Here is a 21,759-nt window from a genome sequence, read left to right as displayed (position 1 = left end):
TATATATATATATATATATATATGTATATATCATGTATGTGTTTTATATATATATACATATATACCTATATTATGTATGTGTTATATATATGTATATATGTGCATATATATATAGATATGTCGGTTTACAGACACACACACACATACCCTCCCCCACATACATATTCGTAAATATGTAAAACTTTACGCGTGCACACGCACACGCACATATATATATATGCACATATAAAGAAAATTTGTGCAGCAGAAATATTTTGCTGATTAACTGAGCCTTATTAAATCTGTATATTAATTTTTTAAAGGTAATATAATATGACAATTATAGAAACTTAACAATATCATTCAATTTAAGTTGCTAAGTTTTAGAAACTGCCATTTGCATACAGTCACTTCATGAAGGTTGCTTTTTTACTCTAAAGTTAGCCCATTGACAACAATACACGCTTCAATGATTTCTCGACAATCTGCAAACAGACAGCAAATGGAAGGAGAGATTATCTCAGTCATCAATGGGTGGATAGTAATATTGAAGAATACGTTTTTAGTACAAAACTCACTTCTGAACAAATCCTGTAATGAGCTAAATTCCTTATCAAGTTCATAGTTAATTCCCAGTATTAAATAGTTTGCACTAAATAAGCCATATAAAATGGTTATGAGAGATTCTAATAAAGCCATGACAAAAACAATTCAGTAAAAACAGGAATCTATATTTCTGGAACATACATTTATTTCTAACATGCTTTGAATTTCAAAAAGTGATTTCTACTCTGCCTGAACAAATTACCAAAGATAGTTTCTACATTTTCTAGTCATTGCCTTACAAAGGACCCATTATAAATGCGTAACGATTAAACTCCTATTGTGATACTTACATTCTGTATGTACAATGATGTTCAAAATCATATTTTCTCTACTGTTTCTATAGAACCACTTAAACGATAAGAAAATATAACGTTTACTGCATTTTGCAAAATGAAGAATGAATAAATAATTGAGTGAATGTTTCAAAATGTGATTTGCTGTTTTTTTGAAAGTTTCTTTCCGTGGAATCTACGCAAATGGATTCGACTGATTATCGCTCATCAGCTCTGTGAAATATAATTGTGTCATATTCCATTTTTGCATCGATTTTCAGTTCGATATTAGAAAGGAATATTTTTTGTAATATCATCATTTATCACTATTGAGAACGCAACAGCTTAAGGAAAACATTGAATCTTCATTACATCTTTGAAAATATATTTGCATGTATGTATAACATTTTAAATTAAGAAAGTTAGGACATCAGTTCCTTTTCTAACTTGATGATCCGAAGAAGTCAAATACCTTTACAAATCAATTATGATAGAATTGCAGCAAAAAATACAGTTGATTGTAAAAATAATCATTGCTGTTCGAACGAATTTTAATCAATACATTTTCTTCAACGAGGCAGGAGTAATTTCCTCATGAATCGTGAATGTTTAAATCTCAGCACTTTATATTGAAGACTTTAATTCACAGACAATAAGTCTTTCATTTTGACAAGAAAATGAATGAAATGTTATTGAAATACATACAGATAAACATGGAGTTAAAAACATTCAATTTAAGCAAGATTCATCATTCCATGTATTATTAACACATTTTCTTGACATTTGTATTAAAATTTTACAATTGAATGTCTTAAATGTAACAAAAAATACTTGGCATTGACCAATTTCTTTTATATTCGATTATTCCCTCTTTTCTTTTTCTTCTTAAATCGTCTCTCCTCTCCCTCTTCCACTTTATATGTCCATCCATCCACCCGTCTGTCTGTCTGTCTGTCTGTCTGTCTATCTAGCTATCAATCTAGCAATTTATCTATCTATCTATCTATCTATCTATCTATCTATCTATCTATCTATCTATCTATCTATCTATCTATCTATCTATCTGACTCTCTTTCTCTGTATATGAGTGTATGTGCTTGTCGTGTGTGTGTAAACAACATTTTTTAGTATTTTGGTCGCCAAATTTTTCAAGATTTCTTTGTAGGAGAAAATATGAAAAATTGTATAAATCTTTTAAAATACACCCCCTCCCCCCAAAAAAATCCAAAGCGCATCTCAGTTTGTGTTGAAGTCAAAACTGTATGAATGTATATTTACTTTCTTATACACAGTTTTTCCTATTTCTATTTCCATAAATTTAACTCTTCATAAATCTTATAGAGACTTAGATATGAAAATGCAAAAATACTTTTCATTCCCAGAACCACCTATGGTGTTACGTTCATATATTTTCCATCTTCAATTCCTATAACATAAATTAAGAATATAGATACAATAGATTTGATATTCCATTCTATATAACACATCAATTTAATACAGCTCTTACACGATTTGTAAATACAAAACATATTATAATATAGTTAAATTTATAGTGACAAATGTTTGACAAAGATTATGAAATGCATCATCTTTGATGTTGGCTAAAAAAAAAAGTGTATTGATAGTACGAATCCTTTCATTTCTGTATAACTTTCAAATGTGACCTTTATTTCTAGAAAATATAACTACCAAATCTTTCAAAAAATGTCACAGTTCACGCTTTCCATTTCATTTTTCATCCTTGAATTACGAAAACACTCATCTTGCAATCCAGTATATGATACACATTTTTATGCATTCAGATATGCGCGCATTCCGTTATTCCAAGCCGGAGTATGCACAAGAGAAAATAAAGATATACTATATTAAAATATTAAATTCCAACTGTTTAGTGATTAAAGCAACGCATAATTATTTAACTATTTTCATCATTAAACAACTTCTCTGGCATATAAATAGATGATGTTTGGGTCTTAGGCATTCTTCTACTCCTGCCGATATTTGAATCTTAAAAGCAAATTTTTAGGAAAGAATATGTCGGATTCATTATCCTCTGGGTTGATTATTGGACTATCGTGAACTGCTTGGTTCAATCAGGCCTAGATAAAATAGGAGGACGATCAATTTAAAGAATCTGCGGTATTTCTGAGTTCATCTTGTCTTTATATTCAGTTGAGTTGTCCAAATAGTTGGTGTCCAGAATAACTCAAAGCCAAGCATTAACTCTTCACATTGACCCCGATCCGCTCCAAGTCAAGATTTCCTTCAAGAATTAAGTACGATCATATATATGGAAGTTTCTTTATCAGGAAAGACATTGATTTACAGTGATTGTTGCTTTCATTAAATATTATTTACTCTCAACATTGCAAGTTTAATCTACTGATAGCTTACCATATTGTGTAATTATGATCAAAAACGATAACGAGCATTTATCTGTTTCCAGATTTCTAGTAAATTGCTAATTTGCGATGCCCTAAAATATGTACAAAAAAGAGATAGCAATGCAGAAGACAGTACTATAAAGACAAAGTATATAAGGTAACGATTTAATGTAATATTCCTAGTTTTCAGATATTTTTACCTAGAAAGAGAATTCCATTGACATGAGTTACAGTTAATAGTTTTAAAAATAAAATGTGAATACATTTTAATTACTGGAGACTCGCAGAAAAATGTGCAAGCATTTAAAATTCAGTATAAATGAATTACTAAGAAGAGCCGATCTTTCATGGATAAGGTAAATTAATATTTGTATAAGAACAAATCATGATATCTATAATGATTAAATCCCATGTATAATACTTTAGGTTTATCATATAATTACTTTGACAAAAAGAGTACATGATATCTCACATTCTGAGATATACTATTTTGGTTCGACTGAAAATATTCTGCGTATACGTAGTTACTTTTGTGATACAGAGCATGATAATCGTATTGCTTTTGAAAATCTTTTGATATATTCGATATATGTGTGTGTGTGTGTGCGTGCACGTGTGTGCATGTGTGTCTGTGCGTCTGTGTGTATGTGTGTGTTTGTGTGTATGTGTGTGTGGGTGTTTTGATCAGAATATATGAGATACCTGTGGGTTTACAATAAGATTCTGTTCTATCTTTGATTCATTATAGTAGACTCTTAACCCCTAGTATTTTGAGTGGCATCAATTAGAATATTGTTTCCTTCATGAAGAATGTTTAGAATATATTAGAAAGTTATTTTGTGAAATACATGCTTGAATTTTTAAAATACTTATCTTAAAAATGTTTTATAAAACATATGATGTAATTTTTAAATTGTCTGTTTTTTTTTGTTGATTTTAGTTGAGAACATATGATGTAAATTTTAAATTGTCTGTTTTTTTTTGTTGATTTTAGTTGAGAAAGTAAAACGTGTTTGGTTCTTATGTTTCAAAATTGATATTTTGCAAAAGTAGTATATGGTTCATGAAAGGTGTAAGACTATGCAAGCAAATATGTAAGTCTAAATATCCTAATTTTTATGGCAATTGGTATGTTCACCAGTCGGCTAATAGTGTTAGCCATGGGCAAAGATAATCAAAATTATTTGATAACCATTTTTTAATAGCTAAGCTAAGCACATATTTTAAAGGTATTAAATAATTTCCAGAAAGAGAAAAGTTTATACTCGACATATAACATTGGGTTTATTTCCAATGTACTTATTGGTAGGAAAGGAAATATGAATAATGTTATCCAGCAGGAAATAGGTAGAGAATAAGAGTCATTGACAGCATTGATGAGCCTTAAACCTTTCATAGCAATCTCACTGATAATGTATGCAAATGTTACCACAATTAAAACTATATCTCCAATGCATATCGCATTGATTTCCATCTGATTGTAGAATTCGAATACTTAGAAAAGAATATATATTACAAATATCATATGTTTATATTTTTGGTCATTGTTACTTTATTACTATGCATTCAACATTGATATAATACAAGTCATTGAATTATCTAATATCTTAAATATGAAACATGTTTCACATGATTCTATTTCTATTATGTTTGCGTGCCATTGTATAAAGGTCACTGAGCATGGAAATTTGATGGACACACAGGGATCTGTTAAATCGCATGTAAGCATAAATAAGAAATATAGTCATAGTGATCCATCATATATATATATATATATATATATATATATATATATATATATATATATATATATATATATATATATATATACATATATATTATATGTATATCACCATCATCACCACCATCATCATCATCATCATCATCATCATCATCATCATCATCATCATACTGAAGAAGTGATTAAATAATGTTATAAAATTGAGTAAGAAACTACATTTTTGCAGATATAAAATATGATTGACATAGAACAAAAAATAAGGTTTCTGTATATAATATTATTTATATTTTAGAAGTTGTACGAATTAATATGGCAGATAGCAGTTTAAGGAACAGTAATCCATCGAATAAGATAGAGGTTATTTGTTTAAGAATGAAACAAAAATTGCTGATTCTCTCAAAATAAGCCTTATAATTATTTCCCATTATTCACAGCTAATTTTTCCATGTCTGATTTATAGTGGCATTCAAGTCCATTTTAGTGTGCCTGAAGACAAGAATGTCATTAAATAATAGAAAGAAACAGCGAAGAATGTCAGATAAAACAGGCGAGGCGGCAATATTGTGACACCGTAACCGTTGGTAATGTGTGTCTCCTCACGGCGATCGGCGGGAACGATGATTCGCACATGTGTTGTTGATCGAGTTGTTGTTGGCGTAGATGTGGTCTGGAAATAAAGACAAGAATTTGTTGTAAATATTTTGAAAATAAACTTCAGTTGACATTTTAAGGTGTATCTATTTAGATATGCATTTGCACACACACACACACACACACACACACATACACACACACACACACACACACACACACACATTCATGCAAATAAGTAAATAGATATACTCATATTTATATAACAGTTACGCGTATATGTGTATATCTAGTAGGAACATATTCAAACAACATAAAAAAATAAACAAACAATTTATCTATTTCACCTGTGAAGAAATTCACGCTTTTAAATATAAACATGGTGAGTAAAAGGTAATTCTGGGTGCTTTGAAATATATATTACCATTTAAATGCAAATATTTAGCCATCTAAATCGCCTTCCTTTCAGTTCATATTCACAATCTTCCAATGTAAGTAAGTTTGACTGCGACATATAGCAGTGAAAAAATACGGGGCATATTTTTTCATTTAAGGTTATGTAACGAGTGGCCATACTTTATAGCACGCCAGGTGAAATGCTTAACAGTATTTCGTCTTTTTTTACGTTCTGAGTTCAAATTCCACCGAGGTCACTTTGCCTTTCATTCTTTCGGGGTTGATAAAGTACCATATTGATCGACTGGTCCTTTCCCCTAAAATTTCGGGCCTTGTGCCTAGAGTAGAAAAGGAAGGTGTAGTTGCTGTTTCATTAAAATTTCTTTAGAAATGCACGTAGATAAGATATGATAAGAGAGGGAGTTTCAGGGGATCTGTATTCTGTGAAGGAAGAGTTGGAAGAATTGCTAGTACGGACCTCATTTAGCATCATCAATAAACATTGTGGAAAGACAGTGGCATCGGAAGGGCTTAGGCGTAGATGTGCGGTGAATCAACCGAATATACAAGCAGTTATTGTGGGTCGCAGTTAAGCGTTGTCGAGGCTCAGCACAAGATCTCATCTGCAGTGCATTTTGGCTCTGAATGAGGCCGTAGCATATGCGATGCAGTTTTGTTGTGCGACCGAGGGGAATGATAAGGTCCAACATAATTTTGATTGTTTCCAGTCCAAATGATAATGCTCTCAGCTGAAACTCTCTACTCTACTCACAGCAAATGAACATATCAAACCCGCTAAACATTGTTATGATGTGTAACAATCTTAATGGTTTGATCTTTTTGAGCAAAATGAGTGTTGTGCTGTGTGTTTCATTGGTGTTGTACATATAGATTTGTATATACGTATGTATGCATGTATATATATCTCTCTCTCATATATATATATATATATATATATATATATATATATATATATATATATATATATATATATAGTGTATGTGTGTGTGATACATTAGCTGTAGAACAGTTATCTAATTGTAATAGGGATATTAGCATATAAGCGTAACGAAAATGAGAATAGACACTTTCCCTAAGATATAGAGGTGACAAAAATATCGATTTCAGTATGCCCATATAACAGGTCAATATTCTAAAGGGGGAGGGTATATGCTGAAAAGAAAGAAAGGCTCTTCTCTGAATAAATACTAAATACAAAACAAATGCGTACATTTACGACGTCCTTAAAAGGTGGATTCTAACAGATTAAGGATAGTTAATAGGGATTTAAGAAACGACATAACAAATACCTAATACTAAGACAAGAAATTCAGATATGGAATAACTTCAGTATTTGACAGGAATTGCCAATTACTGATAACTAGATAAGCTTAATGACTCTTCCCACCCTCTTTTACAGTAAAATATCCTGAGTTCTTCTATGACATAGCTCACGCATGAACTTAGAAGCAATTGCATAAAAAAAAAAGAAGAAAAAACCGAAAGCAAAGCACAGAATATGCATTAATACAGAAAATATATCAATATATAAAGCGAAATATGGACTGTCAGGTAAGCACGTACACATTCACGGGTGAAAACACATACACCCACGCACGGCAACAGCACACGTATAGCATCTAGAGATACACGACGAATGAATAGGGGAATATACGGATGGATGCATGGATGGATGAGAAAAGAACGGAGTGATAAATGTTAGGTCGGTTGGATCATAAATTTCCTAGCTATATTATCAAGCATTCATTCAGAAAACCATAAATGGTAATATAAATTTTCTAAAGGGTAAACGCTCATGATATATATAGCAAGCTTAAGAAAAAGCTGACAGATAGATAGCTTCAATATTTCAACGTTCTTAGACCTAGAATTAAGGATTAGGATGACAAATATAAATGTTGAGTAACCTGCTATATCTTCAATATATGTGTCATTGGATAATATTAGGGTTTTTTTTCTAATTTTGAAAGTGAAAAAATACACTTGTCCTTAGGCAAGGGTTTTCTATTCAAGGACTTATGACAAAATAAGTAGCCACATGCTAGCGCTATTTGAGAAGATTGGAAAAGAAAGATGACATGTTTTCTGTTCGGTTTCTTTTCTTAATCGCATATCCCCAAATCCGTGTGTGATACATAAAAGAACACATGAATAAATATCATCATTGGTGTAACCTAAACATACAGTGAGAACTAATGTCTAGCTTCGTGTTTAACGTATAGAATGTGTTTCACCATGTTACTTCTCCCTTTAGCTTCCTCATTCACCCCTTCATTATTCACTGTTATTTATATTTTATCTTCAAGACACTCATATTATCTAGTAATATCACTATACATTTTGTTTCTTTATAACAAAAGGTTCAACCAAAAGTATTAGCTCTCTTTCCTTCCTCATGGCGTAACATTTATCTCGCGCGCATGAATGATGTCAGCAACTGACAAATTATAAAACAAGATGGATACTGTATTTATGCTGCATTTAGAATATAGAAACAACATATATAAACAAGAATATAGAAACAACAGCATAAAACAGTAATACTCAATGCTTTCAAGACACGAGTTATTTTATTAGTTCTTCTTGGTATTCATTCCAGGTCAACTTAATGATTATTCTTAAAGCATTTTAGGACTGAAAATATGGCACTTTCTTAAACGTAAAATTTGGTTGACTTTTACTTCAAAATCACAATATCTCGATGCAGTGCCTGTTGTGCTTCAAATGCTTGATAGCATATTCATTGCTCTCCAGGCAAAAGTTTTTCTCAATAGGAGGAGAGTTATAGAAACATACACAGCACACACACATATGTATATTTACGCTCAGTATAACTCTGCTTTATTTCAGTAAATGTCTTATGGAACTTCAAGTCAAAGATACTCCAATGCTGAAGTACAGATAGTAATACATTGGAAATATACTTGCAGCCATAATATGTTACCATTAGTTGTGAAATGTTGATTTCTATCTTATGACACTGAGTCTCAGTAAGATGAATTGAAATGATATATAATATAATATTGATAGATACTGTATAGCCCAGTCAAATTAGCTGATATTCCCCAGAATCCACCACTAATTGCAACAGAAACGAAACCTGTTGGGATTTACTCAGTAGGGTACCCTTCATGATATACTAAAAGTCCCATAAAATATTTTGAGTGGAACAATATTTTTTCAGGGGTGAACTTTTAGATTTCAAGATTAGACGATCAAGGTACAGACAGGCACAGCAACACTTTTTATGAAGCTATCAAGACATTTTTGGTGTTCTAACCTATGTTTTTTCTGGTATATCTTCCACATAGAAATGTCTGTCAAGAGATTTGAGGCTGCCCTATACCTTTATCAGAGGTAAGGGGTAAATGGAGAAGTCGATACTGATAGAAACTGCGGTTAACCTCATTAGAAGTGATGTCAAGTCAGTTGTACAACAAGTCTTTATATGAGTGGTATCTCAGAAGCTACTAACTATTGTCCAGAGTCACTACGCTTACTACTGAACCCCGTATTTGTTGGAAAATAAAGCGGTTGAAGGTGTGCTTATTGGAGCAAGCGATAATGCAGGCTCCCCGCCCCAAAGTTCTGACTGCACCATTGCAATTAGGTCTAGGTGTGCAAATACATTCGCATTTTACCACAAGAATTCTGATTGTCACACTGAATTTCCATAGATTCTGTAGTTCATATTCAGAGGTTCAAAATTATGAATGGAGTGCAGCAGTCTACCAGGGATTGGACATTCCAGAGTTCCTCCCTGGACAGTTTGTTCAATATGTGGCCAACAACGTGGATCATGACACTAGAACTCTTGACAGCTCTAGGGCATTCCATGGAATGGGTATTATAGCAGTTGTAACATCCAAATTTGATGGCACCTCACCGGTAAAACATGTTTCTGTGACAGCAGAGGAGATCGCTGCAGTAGGACGCATCAACATTAAGGAATTCATATAACTTGGTGATAAACTTGCTAATATCAAGTATGAAGATCTACCTGTGGAAAACGTTCCTGTCAGACCGGTTACCAAGACCAACAAGGTCGGGATACGTGCAAATGGTAAACGATGGAGACCACCGAGGACAATCATCCACCATGTTCCTACCAATGGTTGATATGAACCCGGATAACATGACATGTGTCAACTCAACCTTACACTTCGTTGCAGAGCGCTATGGAGCAACACCAGTGATCACTTTTGGAATGATCATTTCCGAATGTCCTCACCTAAGTGAACACTTCCAAATGTCCTCACCTATGAACTCTGCAACCACCTATCTGCCTTGTTCGAAGGGAAAGAAAAGTTCCTGAAAGCTGTAAAACCACAACTAGCTGACGCTAGGTACTACAGAGCCCAGCACCATGTAAAAATATCACATACGTCCTTGATGGAGGTGCTCTTCTCCATCGCATTCCATGGCAACTTGGTAAAACATACAAGATATTGCAGGACTGTACCAGATATGTTACAAAACACTATGGTCAGGCAGTGGTTGTGTTTGATTATGAGGTGGGACTTTCAACAAAAGACAACACACATCAGCGCCGAGTGCAGTGTGATGGTAGGAAGGTGACATTTCAACTGTCCACGAAGCTGCAGTTAAAAAAAGATCGAATTCATCTCAAACCAAGAGAACAAGCAACATTTTCTTGAACTTTTAGGAGATGCCCTTGCCAAAGAAAGCTGTGAAGCTAGAGGAGATGCAGATACTCTTATTGTCCTAACTGCAGTGAAAATCTCTGGGGACATAGAAACTGTGTTAGTCGGAGACGATACGGACCTACTTGTTCTCCTCATCCACTTTGCAGGAGAAAACAAACATGACATCAACTTCCGATCTGAACCAATGAAAGGAGCAGAAGTTAGGAGCATGGGTGTTAATTCGATCAATCAGAAGCTTGGGGTCCAGGTTTACACGCATATTCTCTTTGTACATGCTTTCTTGGGGTGTGACACCACATCCAGGGTTTTGGGGATCGGGAAGGCGGCAGGTTTCAAACTTATTCAAGAAAATGAGGAACTTCAGGAACAGGCATAGGTGTTCAGGAGTAAAAGGACAACAAAGGACAACATCATCACGACAGGTGAGAAGGCGACTCGATCGATAATGTTAGATGTCGCTGATTCCGATACCTTGTCACCGCGTGAAATAAGGCAGTTCTTCCTAACATGTTGCCACCGACATTAGCAGTTACGAAGTAACATAACCTGCGTGTCTACCACCAAGTCGAGGAGTGACAGGAGAACAAACTGAATGGTGAAGATTGGAGGTGGAAACTCACAGTTATCTCTGACCGTGCTCCTGCACCACAGTCGTTGTGTGGTGTGCTTGCAAGTCAGGTTGTGGGACGCTGCCAATGGCTTGGGCTTCTATGTTCATCTGCTTGTTCTGGGTGCAGAGGTGTTTGTCAGAACAATGGCTACGACAGTGCTGAGGATGTAGATAACAGCTAAATCTGACTGAAAAGGTAACTGAACTGACGGACATTGCGGATTGTAAGCTTTTACTGTACAGCATATACTTGTGTCTAACTATGTATTTTCTTTTTTTTTTCTTCCTTATCTTCTGATGATGTCAATATCAACGAAAGCACTTGGGATTAGAAAGTTTTATTTTTATCCTGTGGTAAACAATTTTATTGTGGACGTACGGAAATGGGGGTAGAAGGTTGGCTTACTCATTTAAAGCACTTTTACTTATTCTTTGTTTTGGATTATCTTGATTAGTTAAGACGTTATGACCGTCTGAAGTTGCACCAAGTTAAAAAATGGCAAAATAGTGATACTTTTTCATTCTGTTATTTCACCATGTTCCACTCCGACGATTCTTCGGGACTTTTAGTATATTACGAGAAACCTTTATCCAAGACAAATAACACTGGTTTCGTTTCTGTGGCAATTAGTGGTGGGTCCTGGTGTACATTTACTGGTCTAGTGCGTTTACAGAATAGCTTTCAATTACCCATATGTACTTGACTTAATTTATATGTGTGTTAGTGTTTAAATGCGCATGGCAGCGAGTGAACGGGTGACAGATAATAATTGCATGTCTAAACACAACTAACTATTTTATGATGAAGATATTTTCCCCTGCAAATATGTTTAGTATATCTAAGCATCTAGTGTTTTAAAATCTATTAGCAATTTTCAAGCGAATGTTGACATTATTATTCTGTCACATATAATAATTTCTTGCATTCTATTCTATAAACCCACGACACACTATTTCCTGAAATTCTCTTCGTATTGCAAATTACTGGATCTAGATAAAGTTTACAATCCTCCCACGAGTGTCATGTTTTTGGCTTATAATGACGTGAATTGTACAAACAAGTTGCAGCAATTTAGGTTTTCATGATATTCTTTGTTTCATTAACAAGAATATTTTTATGGTATTAAATTTCAGGGCATTGCTTTTGTAACACTTCAATTGCTTTTCAGTAGTTAATTCTTATAGCAGCACTTATGGATTTATATTCCTAACGCACGGCCTTTATAGCAAGAAAAAACAAAAAATAAATAAAAAAACTCAAAAATAAAGAGAACAGAAAAATTCTGCAGCAAGTAAAATATTTCCTGAGATTACTAGACCTTTTCCAGCCTAAAGTGTCATTTACCCTAATCATAGTCTCGTAAATGGAACAGGGGGAAAATATTTACTTCTAAACACCCCTTACTCTTTTCATTTCTGGTGATAAATAAATATGGATTGCTCCTCTGATCTTGTATTAGTTTTAGGCTAAATAACTGTATGTCTGTGTTTAATGAGGTCTTTCTATATAATTCAATGATCTAACGAAGTTTGTGTACACAGATTTTCTCAGCTTCCCATTATCTTTGGCTGTTTCTCTTTTGCTGCCTTTCATTCATTTTACTTTACTGATGAGAAATACATTTGAAATATCCACATATACTATGCACTGTACTGAGAGATGTATGTAATCTTCTGTTTTTGTAGATTGTTATATCTAGAACATTTCTGTCGGTGCTACATATACTCCCTACCTGATCTAATGACATTATTATATTGGTTTCAAATTTTGGCACAAGGCCAGCAAGTTTGAGGGAAGAGGCTTGTCGAATACATCGACCCCAGTGCTCAACTGGTACTTATTTTCTCAATCCCGAAAGGGATAAACGGCGAAGTCGACCGCGTGGAATTTGAACTAAGAACGTAAAGACGAAGGAAATGCCGCTAAACATTTCGCCCGGCGGGCTAACGATTCTGCCTGCTCGCCGTCTTAGATGACTTTATTATATTGAAGAGCTACAAATAAGACCTAGTAATGTATTCATTTTTATAATCTTATATGAACACTATTCCACTTTCAAAACAAAATAATAGTGAGTATTGAAATGTTTCCCAAAAATTAGCTACACGAGGGTGGTTAAGTCTGGGTTTTACTTGGGCACTCTGAAGCATTGCTCGGGTTTATAAAATTTAATATAAATTTAACCCTGTACATACTTCACTCCTGTGCTTATGACTGGATAAAAGAATATTATTATTATTATTATGTATATGACGAGCTCCTTTCAGTTTCCGCGTACCAAATCCACTCAGGAGGCTTTGGTCGGCACGAGGCTATTGAAGAAAACAATTGCCCAAGGTCTGAACCCGGAACCATGTAGTTGGGAAGCATGCTTCTTACTTTACAGCCACGTCTGCGACTATGAACAGAAGAAAAATTGAGCTACTAACATGTGCAATTTGAGCGACCTATATGAGTTAATTACAAAGTTATGCGTACATTTCCATTACTTTCACTCCAACAAATCAGGAATAATAAGCTAGAATAACAAATAAATACATTCACTACAAACTAAATCATCTAGAAATTACTCTACTGTAGTCCACATTCGCAGAGAAATGTGTAAATAAATGTAGGCACACATGCGTACATATACATAACTTAGTGCCATTGCTTAAGGACACACATCTCTGTCTGTCTGTTTGTCTGTCTATCTGTCTCCCTGTCTGTCTGTTTGTCTGTCTGTCTGTCTGTTTGTCTGTCTGTCTGTTTGTCTGTCTGTCTGTCTGTTTGTCTGTCTGTCTGTCTGTTTGTCTGTCTGTCTGTCTATCTATTCTTGAACATCCATTTTGTTTTCTTCCTCCTAAAATATTTTTTCATTTTGAATAGTTTTATAGACAATTTGAAATACCACATTTTAACTTAGTTTTCAATAACTGACAATATTTTTGAAATTTACATACGTATGTACAAATGTTTAGTTGTTTGAAAGGATGCAGGTGTGTATATATGCATATATATCATGTGCAAGAGTTTGTAAAATTACTGACTAAAATTATATGTAATGTGCAAACAAGAAACGATCGATCTTGCAAAAAATAAAATGTCTCTACACAGGCAAGCACACTATATCTCTAATTAAATGCATTATCCTCCAATCAAACACATGTCACCGACTAAATCCTCAAAATTTGCGAAGAAAATTACGCTTTCTTACTAGTTATTAAACAGAATAAGAGAAATTAACCACTCAACCATCAGTTGCGTTCTTTCTTATGGAATGATATGGTCTCCAAGTATTTATTCAAAGACACCAGCAAGATGTATGAAATAAACACGAAAACAGACATGTGACTGAAAGGAAAGGAAAATCTATGCCGTATTGTAAAAGCCAACATTGTTATTTGATCAGCTCAAAATAACTAAAACCGGTTAAAAAATATGATTACCTCTCTTGTGAAAACAATTTTTATACTTTACATACATACATACATACATACATGCACCCCCCACGCAACCCACCCAACGCCCCCTACACCCACGCCCCCTACACTCCCCACACATAATATGTACAGCCATATTTAACACTCGGAAATGGATAGAGAATGCATGGCACAAAATGCCTAGAGAGAAAAAGTTCTTCTTATAGACAAGTACACCTTTAATAATAAATTTATGCCAGCTTAACAAAAGGTTTTACACATCAAGAAATGCACCGTTTGTTATTCTGGCAGAAACGTTAGCACGCTGGGCGAAATGCTTAGGTGTATTTCGTCTGTCTTTACGTTCTGAGTTCAAATTCTGCCGAGGTCGACTTTGCTTTTCATCCTTCCGGAGTCGATAAATTAAGTTCCATTTGTGTACTGAGGTCGATCTAATCGACTGGGCCCACTCCCCTCAAAATTTTAGGCCTTGTGCCTAGAGTAGAAAGGATTCTAATATAAGAGTGACCAGCTCCTAGTGACCATGAACGACGGTTCAGTATCCGTAATTGATGAAGTCTAACAGCGCAGAAATGCATGTATACTACGCCCCAGTGGCATAATTCAGGGCCTAGTGGTGTGTTTACATCCATATTGTCATAGCTCTTTATTCCCTTCTCCTTTATCGACTCTTTTTCTCTGTGTAAATCTCTCTAGAGCAGTCTGCATCGCTTACAAATTTCTTTACTGATGAATCTTAGTGACTATAAACTTCTCTGAAACACCGTAGTCATATTGGTAAAATATTAATATATCGAGTTATGTGTGTATGTGTAATTTTTTCACTTGAGATATTAATGAACACTGGACATTATTAAATTAATTTTTTTAATATTTCTCTCCTGAAAAATCTAATCATTTCCGGTAGACAGTCTGCTTTCTTTTCTATTGAATAGCTGCAATAGAGTGAAAGAAGATACAACTAACGGTTGAATAATTCACATTTCATAGCTTCTTCTATTTTACATCCTAATATTAGAGTGCCAGATTTTATCGAGTGCTGTCTTTTGAGGCAATATATCGAGAAACTTCTAGTTACATATAGTAATAGTTTATCTCGGGGATTGATTTTTCACAGAACTGGAGATATAAGTCTATTAGTCCACTGAACCGACCAATAGTAATCAGTCTCAGTTCTTTTGCATCCTCTCAGCGTTAAAAATATCATTTACATCTGTGGCAAATTTGAAACCTCTACACTTGATATTTATCACTCTTTGTAGATAAATAATAATACAATAGAAAAGAAACAAAATATTAGTAGAACTAAATGTTGGCTAATATGACAGCAACTAGATGTAATTTATCAGATTGTCATCTGTTGGTATCGGTGTGATTTAAATATAATATTCATGAAGTGCAAATTCAGATAAATATTTCATGTCAACCAATTTTCTATTTTCATTAACGGTAGAATTTACCATCTCAACATAAGAGAGTGGATGAAAGAATTGGCGCATTAATATATGCATAATGAACTTATTTTGAGTTGCGAGAAGCAGAGACTTGACGTAATCGAATGTTACGGAACAACGGTAAAGCAGAGATGAAACAAAGATTTCTGAAGAGAAAATTTGTTACAAAAACAGACGTAGGCTATTTCTGAAATATATAGACTGCCAGTTATTGAATACAGAGCAGAATTTGTTAAAGAGAATGTTAAATAAGGTGTGCTGAGGTTATTTATCAGCACTGACTCAAGTATATTAAGTGAGAGATTAGAATGAAGTTGATTACAAGATTCTGCTTTTGATAAATCTGAGGAAGAAATGGCAAAAGTCACTTTATGACACTCCTTCAATCATAATCACAACTGATGTGATATTGATTTTCTTTCACTGGCACCAAGGATAGAAATTTCGGTAGAGATAACAGTTCAATATCTCGACTACGGTTTTTAAGGGGTACTTTCTGAAACATTGAAAATCGAAGCAAAATTTTGAACTCAAGATATAAATGGCCAGAAGGAAACACTACAGGGAATTTTATTTACTGCTCTAACATACAGGATTGGAAACCAGAAAACCATTTTTCTTTTGTCAGAAATTTAGTTGGGAAACGTTTACAGTACTTGCAGGTATCTCAGATCGTGCACTTGCGAACTAACTTAATGCAGATAGATACTCATGTGATCAACCTCGAAACTTATATGTGATGTTGTTCAAAATTCCACAACAAAGACTTCACCTGATATTTTATGAACAGAAATGTAAACTTCTAGAGCTTCTCCTTATTTTCTTGCAGAGTAGTAAATATTAGTTTGATTTTTTTTTTTTTCAACTTGAAGAATTCAGTGAAAATGAAAATATGTCACATGAGTATCGATCTGCATCGAATTAGTTCGCAGGCGCAAGATCTGAGTTGTAGGGTATTTCAGATGATTCTGGGTGAGTGAGTTACGTACCTTGATAACTCAGAGTAACAAAACGAGTTCTCAGTATGTGTGTGTGTGTGTGTTTGTGTGTGTGTAAGTGAGAGACAGAGAAAGAGAGAGGAAGAGAAAGAGGTGGGGGAAAATAAAGAGTAAATATAACATATAGCCATTTCATTCTCCTATCACCACGGCATGTAGCTCTATCATGCAAAGGTCATGAAACAACTCAAAGCTAAAACACGTTTTCGCATCATTTAGGAAGCAGACTTATTCCTTTTACATTTAAATGGTTACCACGAAAGTTCTGATAGTGAGACCTAGCATTTGTGATTTTCATGTTTTATTTGAATATTACACATGAGAAGTGAGAATAATGAGATTGACTGATTATTTACTTCTGAAATGAAATAATTGAAAAAAATTTGGATAACTTTAATAGTAGTAGCACTAAAAACTGTTAATTGAACCGTGTTCAGAGAGAATTGGAACGGATATTTGCATATTTGCTCTAAATATGTCTATGCAGGTTCAGAAGCCAAATATGTCGGTTACTGTAGTGTGAGGCATAGCACAATAAATTCTCTTTTTTACGATGGCAGTAAGTTCTATAAACTCGTCTCATTGATGCACAACATTCTGGGACTCAAGTACTTCAATATTTTGTGTCCCGTCAGCCGGAAGTAGCTGGAACCCTGAGCCTAAACAAAGGCACAGATAGACAACTGCAGATGGCCGAATGTAAAACTGTGTGCCATTGAAATGAGCGAAGACCGATTGGACCATTCAAATTGACAGCGATAAATGGCAAGACAAGTGAAGAAACAATGTGTAATTCAGTCAATTTCAGTGAGTTATGTATCGGGGGAGCCCATTACACACGCACACACACACACACACACACACACACACACACACACACACACACACACACACACATACACGTATTTGTATGTATGCATATTGATATAAACTAATATGATGAATTTTCTTCTACTTACCGTTACTGGGTCTTTTAGAGCACACTGTGCACTTTTCATTATCATAGGAGTGAGCAAATACTCAACCAGCTTTCCGGCATCTTTGGTACATTTATCTGTAATAGTGTTTTCTATACAGTTATGGACGCGTTTCACATTGCTAGAACCAGAAGAACAGAGGAAGGTGTTTTACTAGTATACAGTGATCTATGAATCCGAAGGAAAGTAGTAACAGGATTGAGAATTTAAAATATTAACAATAAAGGTGTTAGAGACAAATATATAATAGAGAGAGAGAGAGAGAGAGAGAGAGAGAGAGAGAGAGAGAGAGGGAGAGAGAGACAGAGAAAGAGAGAGAGAGAGAGAATGCTGTGAGGAAACAGTAAAATCATGCATTCATGAAATGAACGTGTGAAAGGATTACTCGTGGCTGCATAAGTTTCAAATTAGATTGGCATCATTTACTGCAGCTGAAATGTAAAACTACCCCACTGAGTCGTGTTCATGGCATCAAATTTACCATTATGTGACTTCTATATAGTTATGGCAATGACACATATCATGAAAGTTGTGCATTTCACCACATTTTCGGCGGTTTAATGTCATAGCGCAGTAAATGTAATCAAGTTTAAAATGTTAGTTAGTTACATAGTCAATAATAAGATAGTAAGACAACTCTGTTAGAATACATAAAAAAAAAAAAAACAGTAATATTATATTATTCTATTATATCATTCTTAATTATTTAGCATTAGAGCATTAAGTGTGTCATGTTATTCAATCAAGATTTTGGCAAAACACAATCTCGCAAATAACAAATCCATGTTTAGATTGAAGGATAATAAATATCATGAGATAATAAGTATAACAACGCGTAATCCAGTCAGTACACGACACATACTATATTCCTTTATTTGTTTACTTGGTTCATTCATTGGAGGGTATAGCAGATCAAATCGACCCATGTAGTTATAGTTTTAGCCAGATACTTATTCTATAGGTCACTTTTTCATGAAGTGAATGTCAACAATAATAAGAATGTAGGACAACTCTGTTAGAATACATTTAAAAGAAAAAAAACAAAAACAAAACAAAACAATGTAACAATCCCGTTATAGCATTAGTAATTATTTAGCTTTAGAGCAATAGGCATGTCGTATTATTCAATCAAGATTTTAGCAAAACACAATAATACGAATTTCATTTGGTGAAGAAATTTTAGAGAAACATGAGTTTCCTATTGTGTCTGGAGAGAGTCATTTTCTTTTTGTGCATTATAATTTAACACACACACCGGTAAAATTTCAACTTATTTCTTATATTTATTTTCCTAAAATTTTCGTTGCGTCTTGCAACCTTTTCAATAGTCTTGACTCTATCCGTTATTTACACTGCGTTCCTTTTTCTTGGTTTGCGCGCATGTGTGTGGGTCAATGTGTGTGTGGGTCAATGTGTGTGTGTGTGCTTATGCATGCATGTCTGTATGTATGTATGTGTGTATGTATGTATGTATGCATGTGTGTGTATGTATATATGTGTGTGTATGCATATGTATATATGTATGTATGTGTGCGCATCTGTATGTATGTATTCTGCATATTCATGTGATTGCGTGTCCGTGCTTGTGTGTTTCTTAGATCAAGTTATTTAAATCTGCACACATACGAGGGGATACTGAAAGTTCCTTCAATATATTCTCCTCTCAGATTCACTCACTTGTTGCAAGCGGTCCTTTAGTTTTTCTAAATCCTGTAAAAGAACTCGGAAAGTTGGGCCTCCAACCATACCTTTGCCGATACCCTTAAAGCCCGAAATTTTGCAGCAACCCCTCGTGTATATATATATATATATACGCACACACATATATATGTATGTATATGTGTGTGTGTGTGAAAATTTAATTTTCTCACTCATATAAAACGGATGTATTGTACCTATCTTAAGAAAACATTGCCTAGATATCAAAATCTAAAAAAACCTTTTTGTTAAGGTTTGTATATGGAGCAATATTTTGTTTTGTTTTCTTATTTTGACTTTCATACTTAACTCTAGAAAACTGTTCAGATAGAAAATAAATCAAGAATTCTTACCTGCAGAACACTGCGTCAGATGGATATTTAAGTTTTGTAAATATAGTAACTGTCTTTTTAGTAATTTTGCTAAAGCAGTTCTCAGTGTGGTCACTATGAAGAATAAAACATGTCTGGTAGCGAGCATATTCTGGAATAAGAAAAACAGTAAATTGATAATATACGGGCATATATAAGAAAACAACTTTTAATGGTTTTTAAAAAAAAATCTTATACACGTTTCAGTCATTAGGCTGCAGCCATGCTAGCAGCACCGCCTTGTTACTTCGTCAAATGATTCGTCTTCAGTACTTATTTTTTCATACCTGGTACTTATTTTATCGGTGTCTTTTGATGAACCACGAAGTTACAGGGACGTAAACACACCAACACCGGTTATCAAGCGATGGTGGCAAACAAACACAGATACAAAGACACATACTCACACATTATCTATATGTATTATAAATTTGTTTACGGGAAACGTTTTGAAAATGCATATAAAGCTCCTATTCCATATGCCGGTCACAGTCTAATGATGCTGACTGGTGAACTAATTTTTGGGGGTTGCATCGAGCGGTACCAATATAGTGTAGGATAAAAATATTAAATATAACAATAATCCTTGGATAGATTTTTTAAACATTTAATGCCTCACTACACGCGTTTCCACAAATCACATGTCTCACAGTCCGTAATTCCTGGTTTGATTACAGTGTAGTCCGTAGTATCTGTGAGCATCGGGTGACACTCTAGATCACTATCGAACCTCGTCTGGAGGCTCAAACAGAATGGAATAAAGCATATGACTCACTGGTCTATTATAAAGAAAAAAAAAACGCTACGCCGGAACATCATGGGTATGCAACATATGCCATGAAGAAACTCTGGGAATCATCACATCCAGGGAAAACATGATAAATAGACATTCAGAGGTGATCATATCATTCGAACATAAAAGCAAAACATCGTTTCTGGAATTTGAAAAAAAAACCCCCATTTTGAAACAGAATAACATCAACCGCCCTTAACACTTTATAAAACAAGGAAGGAATAAAAGCAAATTGACAAACCAACCGATATTTAGGATACATACCATTGTACCTGAAACAATTAAAAGGTCACCCTAAGAAAGTACCATTTATCAATTCAGATAATGAACTCCTACAGCTGATGGTTGTGGTGGCTATACTGACCGACATGTTTACTTCAGAATTCATTGAAGATAGTCATACCTTAAATGAGATCGAACAAAAGAATGTACGACCCATTCTTGAAATCTGCAGACTGAATAGCGAAATAAGTCCACACCTCCTTCCCATATAACTACCATTCCTTCCTCTCTTTCTATCACCTTCCTATCCTCCCCACCAAATACACACAGAAATACCCATATAATTCAGTTAACCTTCGCACTGCTCAAAAGGGATAAACATGCCTCTGGTAAACATCTATGAATGTTATATCGCTTGAAGAAATGAATTCGTGAAGATGATCTACTCGATGCCCACGGATATTACGAGCTACACTGTAACCATCCCAAGAATACGAACTGTGATCTTAAGAGACATGTATATATATATATATATATATATATATGTATTTCAAAT

General features: G+C 34.3%; 1 protein-coding gene across 1 annotated transcript in view; it reads right to left on the bottom strand.

The window, feature by feature from the left end:
* Nucleotides 1–37: 37 nt before the first annotated feature.
* The window catches only part of LOC106868175 (uncharacterized), a 339,834-nt gene continuing 318,112 nt past the window's right edge, over nucleotides 38–21,759 (bottom strand). The window contains exons 4-6 of the mRNA XM_014913319.2: nucleotides 20,171–20,300; nucleotides 18,102–18,240; nucleotides 38–5,649 (exon numbers count right to left, since the gene is read on the bottom strand). Coding sequence (XP_014768805.1) covers nucleotides 5,449–5,649; nucleotides 18,102–18,240; nucleotides 20,171–20,300 — 470 coding nt within the window. The 3' untranslated portion in view covers nucleotides 38–5,448. The remainder of the gene's footprint in view (nucleotides 5,650–18,101; nucleotides 18,241–20,170; nucleotides 20,301–21,759) is intronic.

This window comes from Octopus bimaculoides, chromosome 6 (genome assembly GCF_001194135.2).
Source record: "Octopus bimaculoides isolate UCB-OBI-ISO-001 chromosome 6, ASM119413v2, whole genome shotgun sequence".
NCBI lineage: Eukaryota > Metazoa > Mollusca > Cephalopoda > Octopoda > Octopodidae > Octopus > Octopus bimaculoides.
This window is presented reverse-complemented; position numbering and strand designations above follow the sequence as displayed.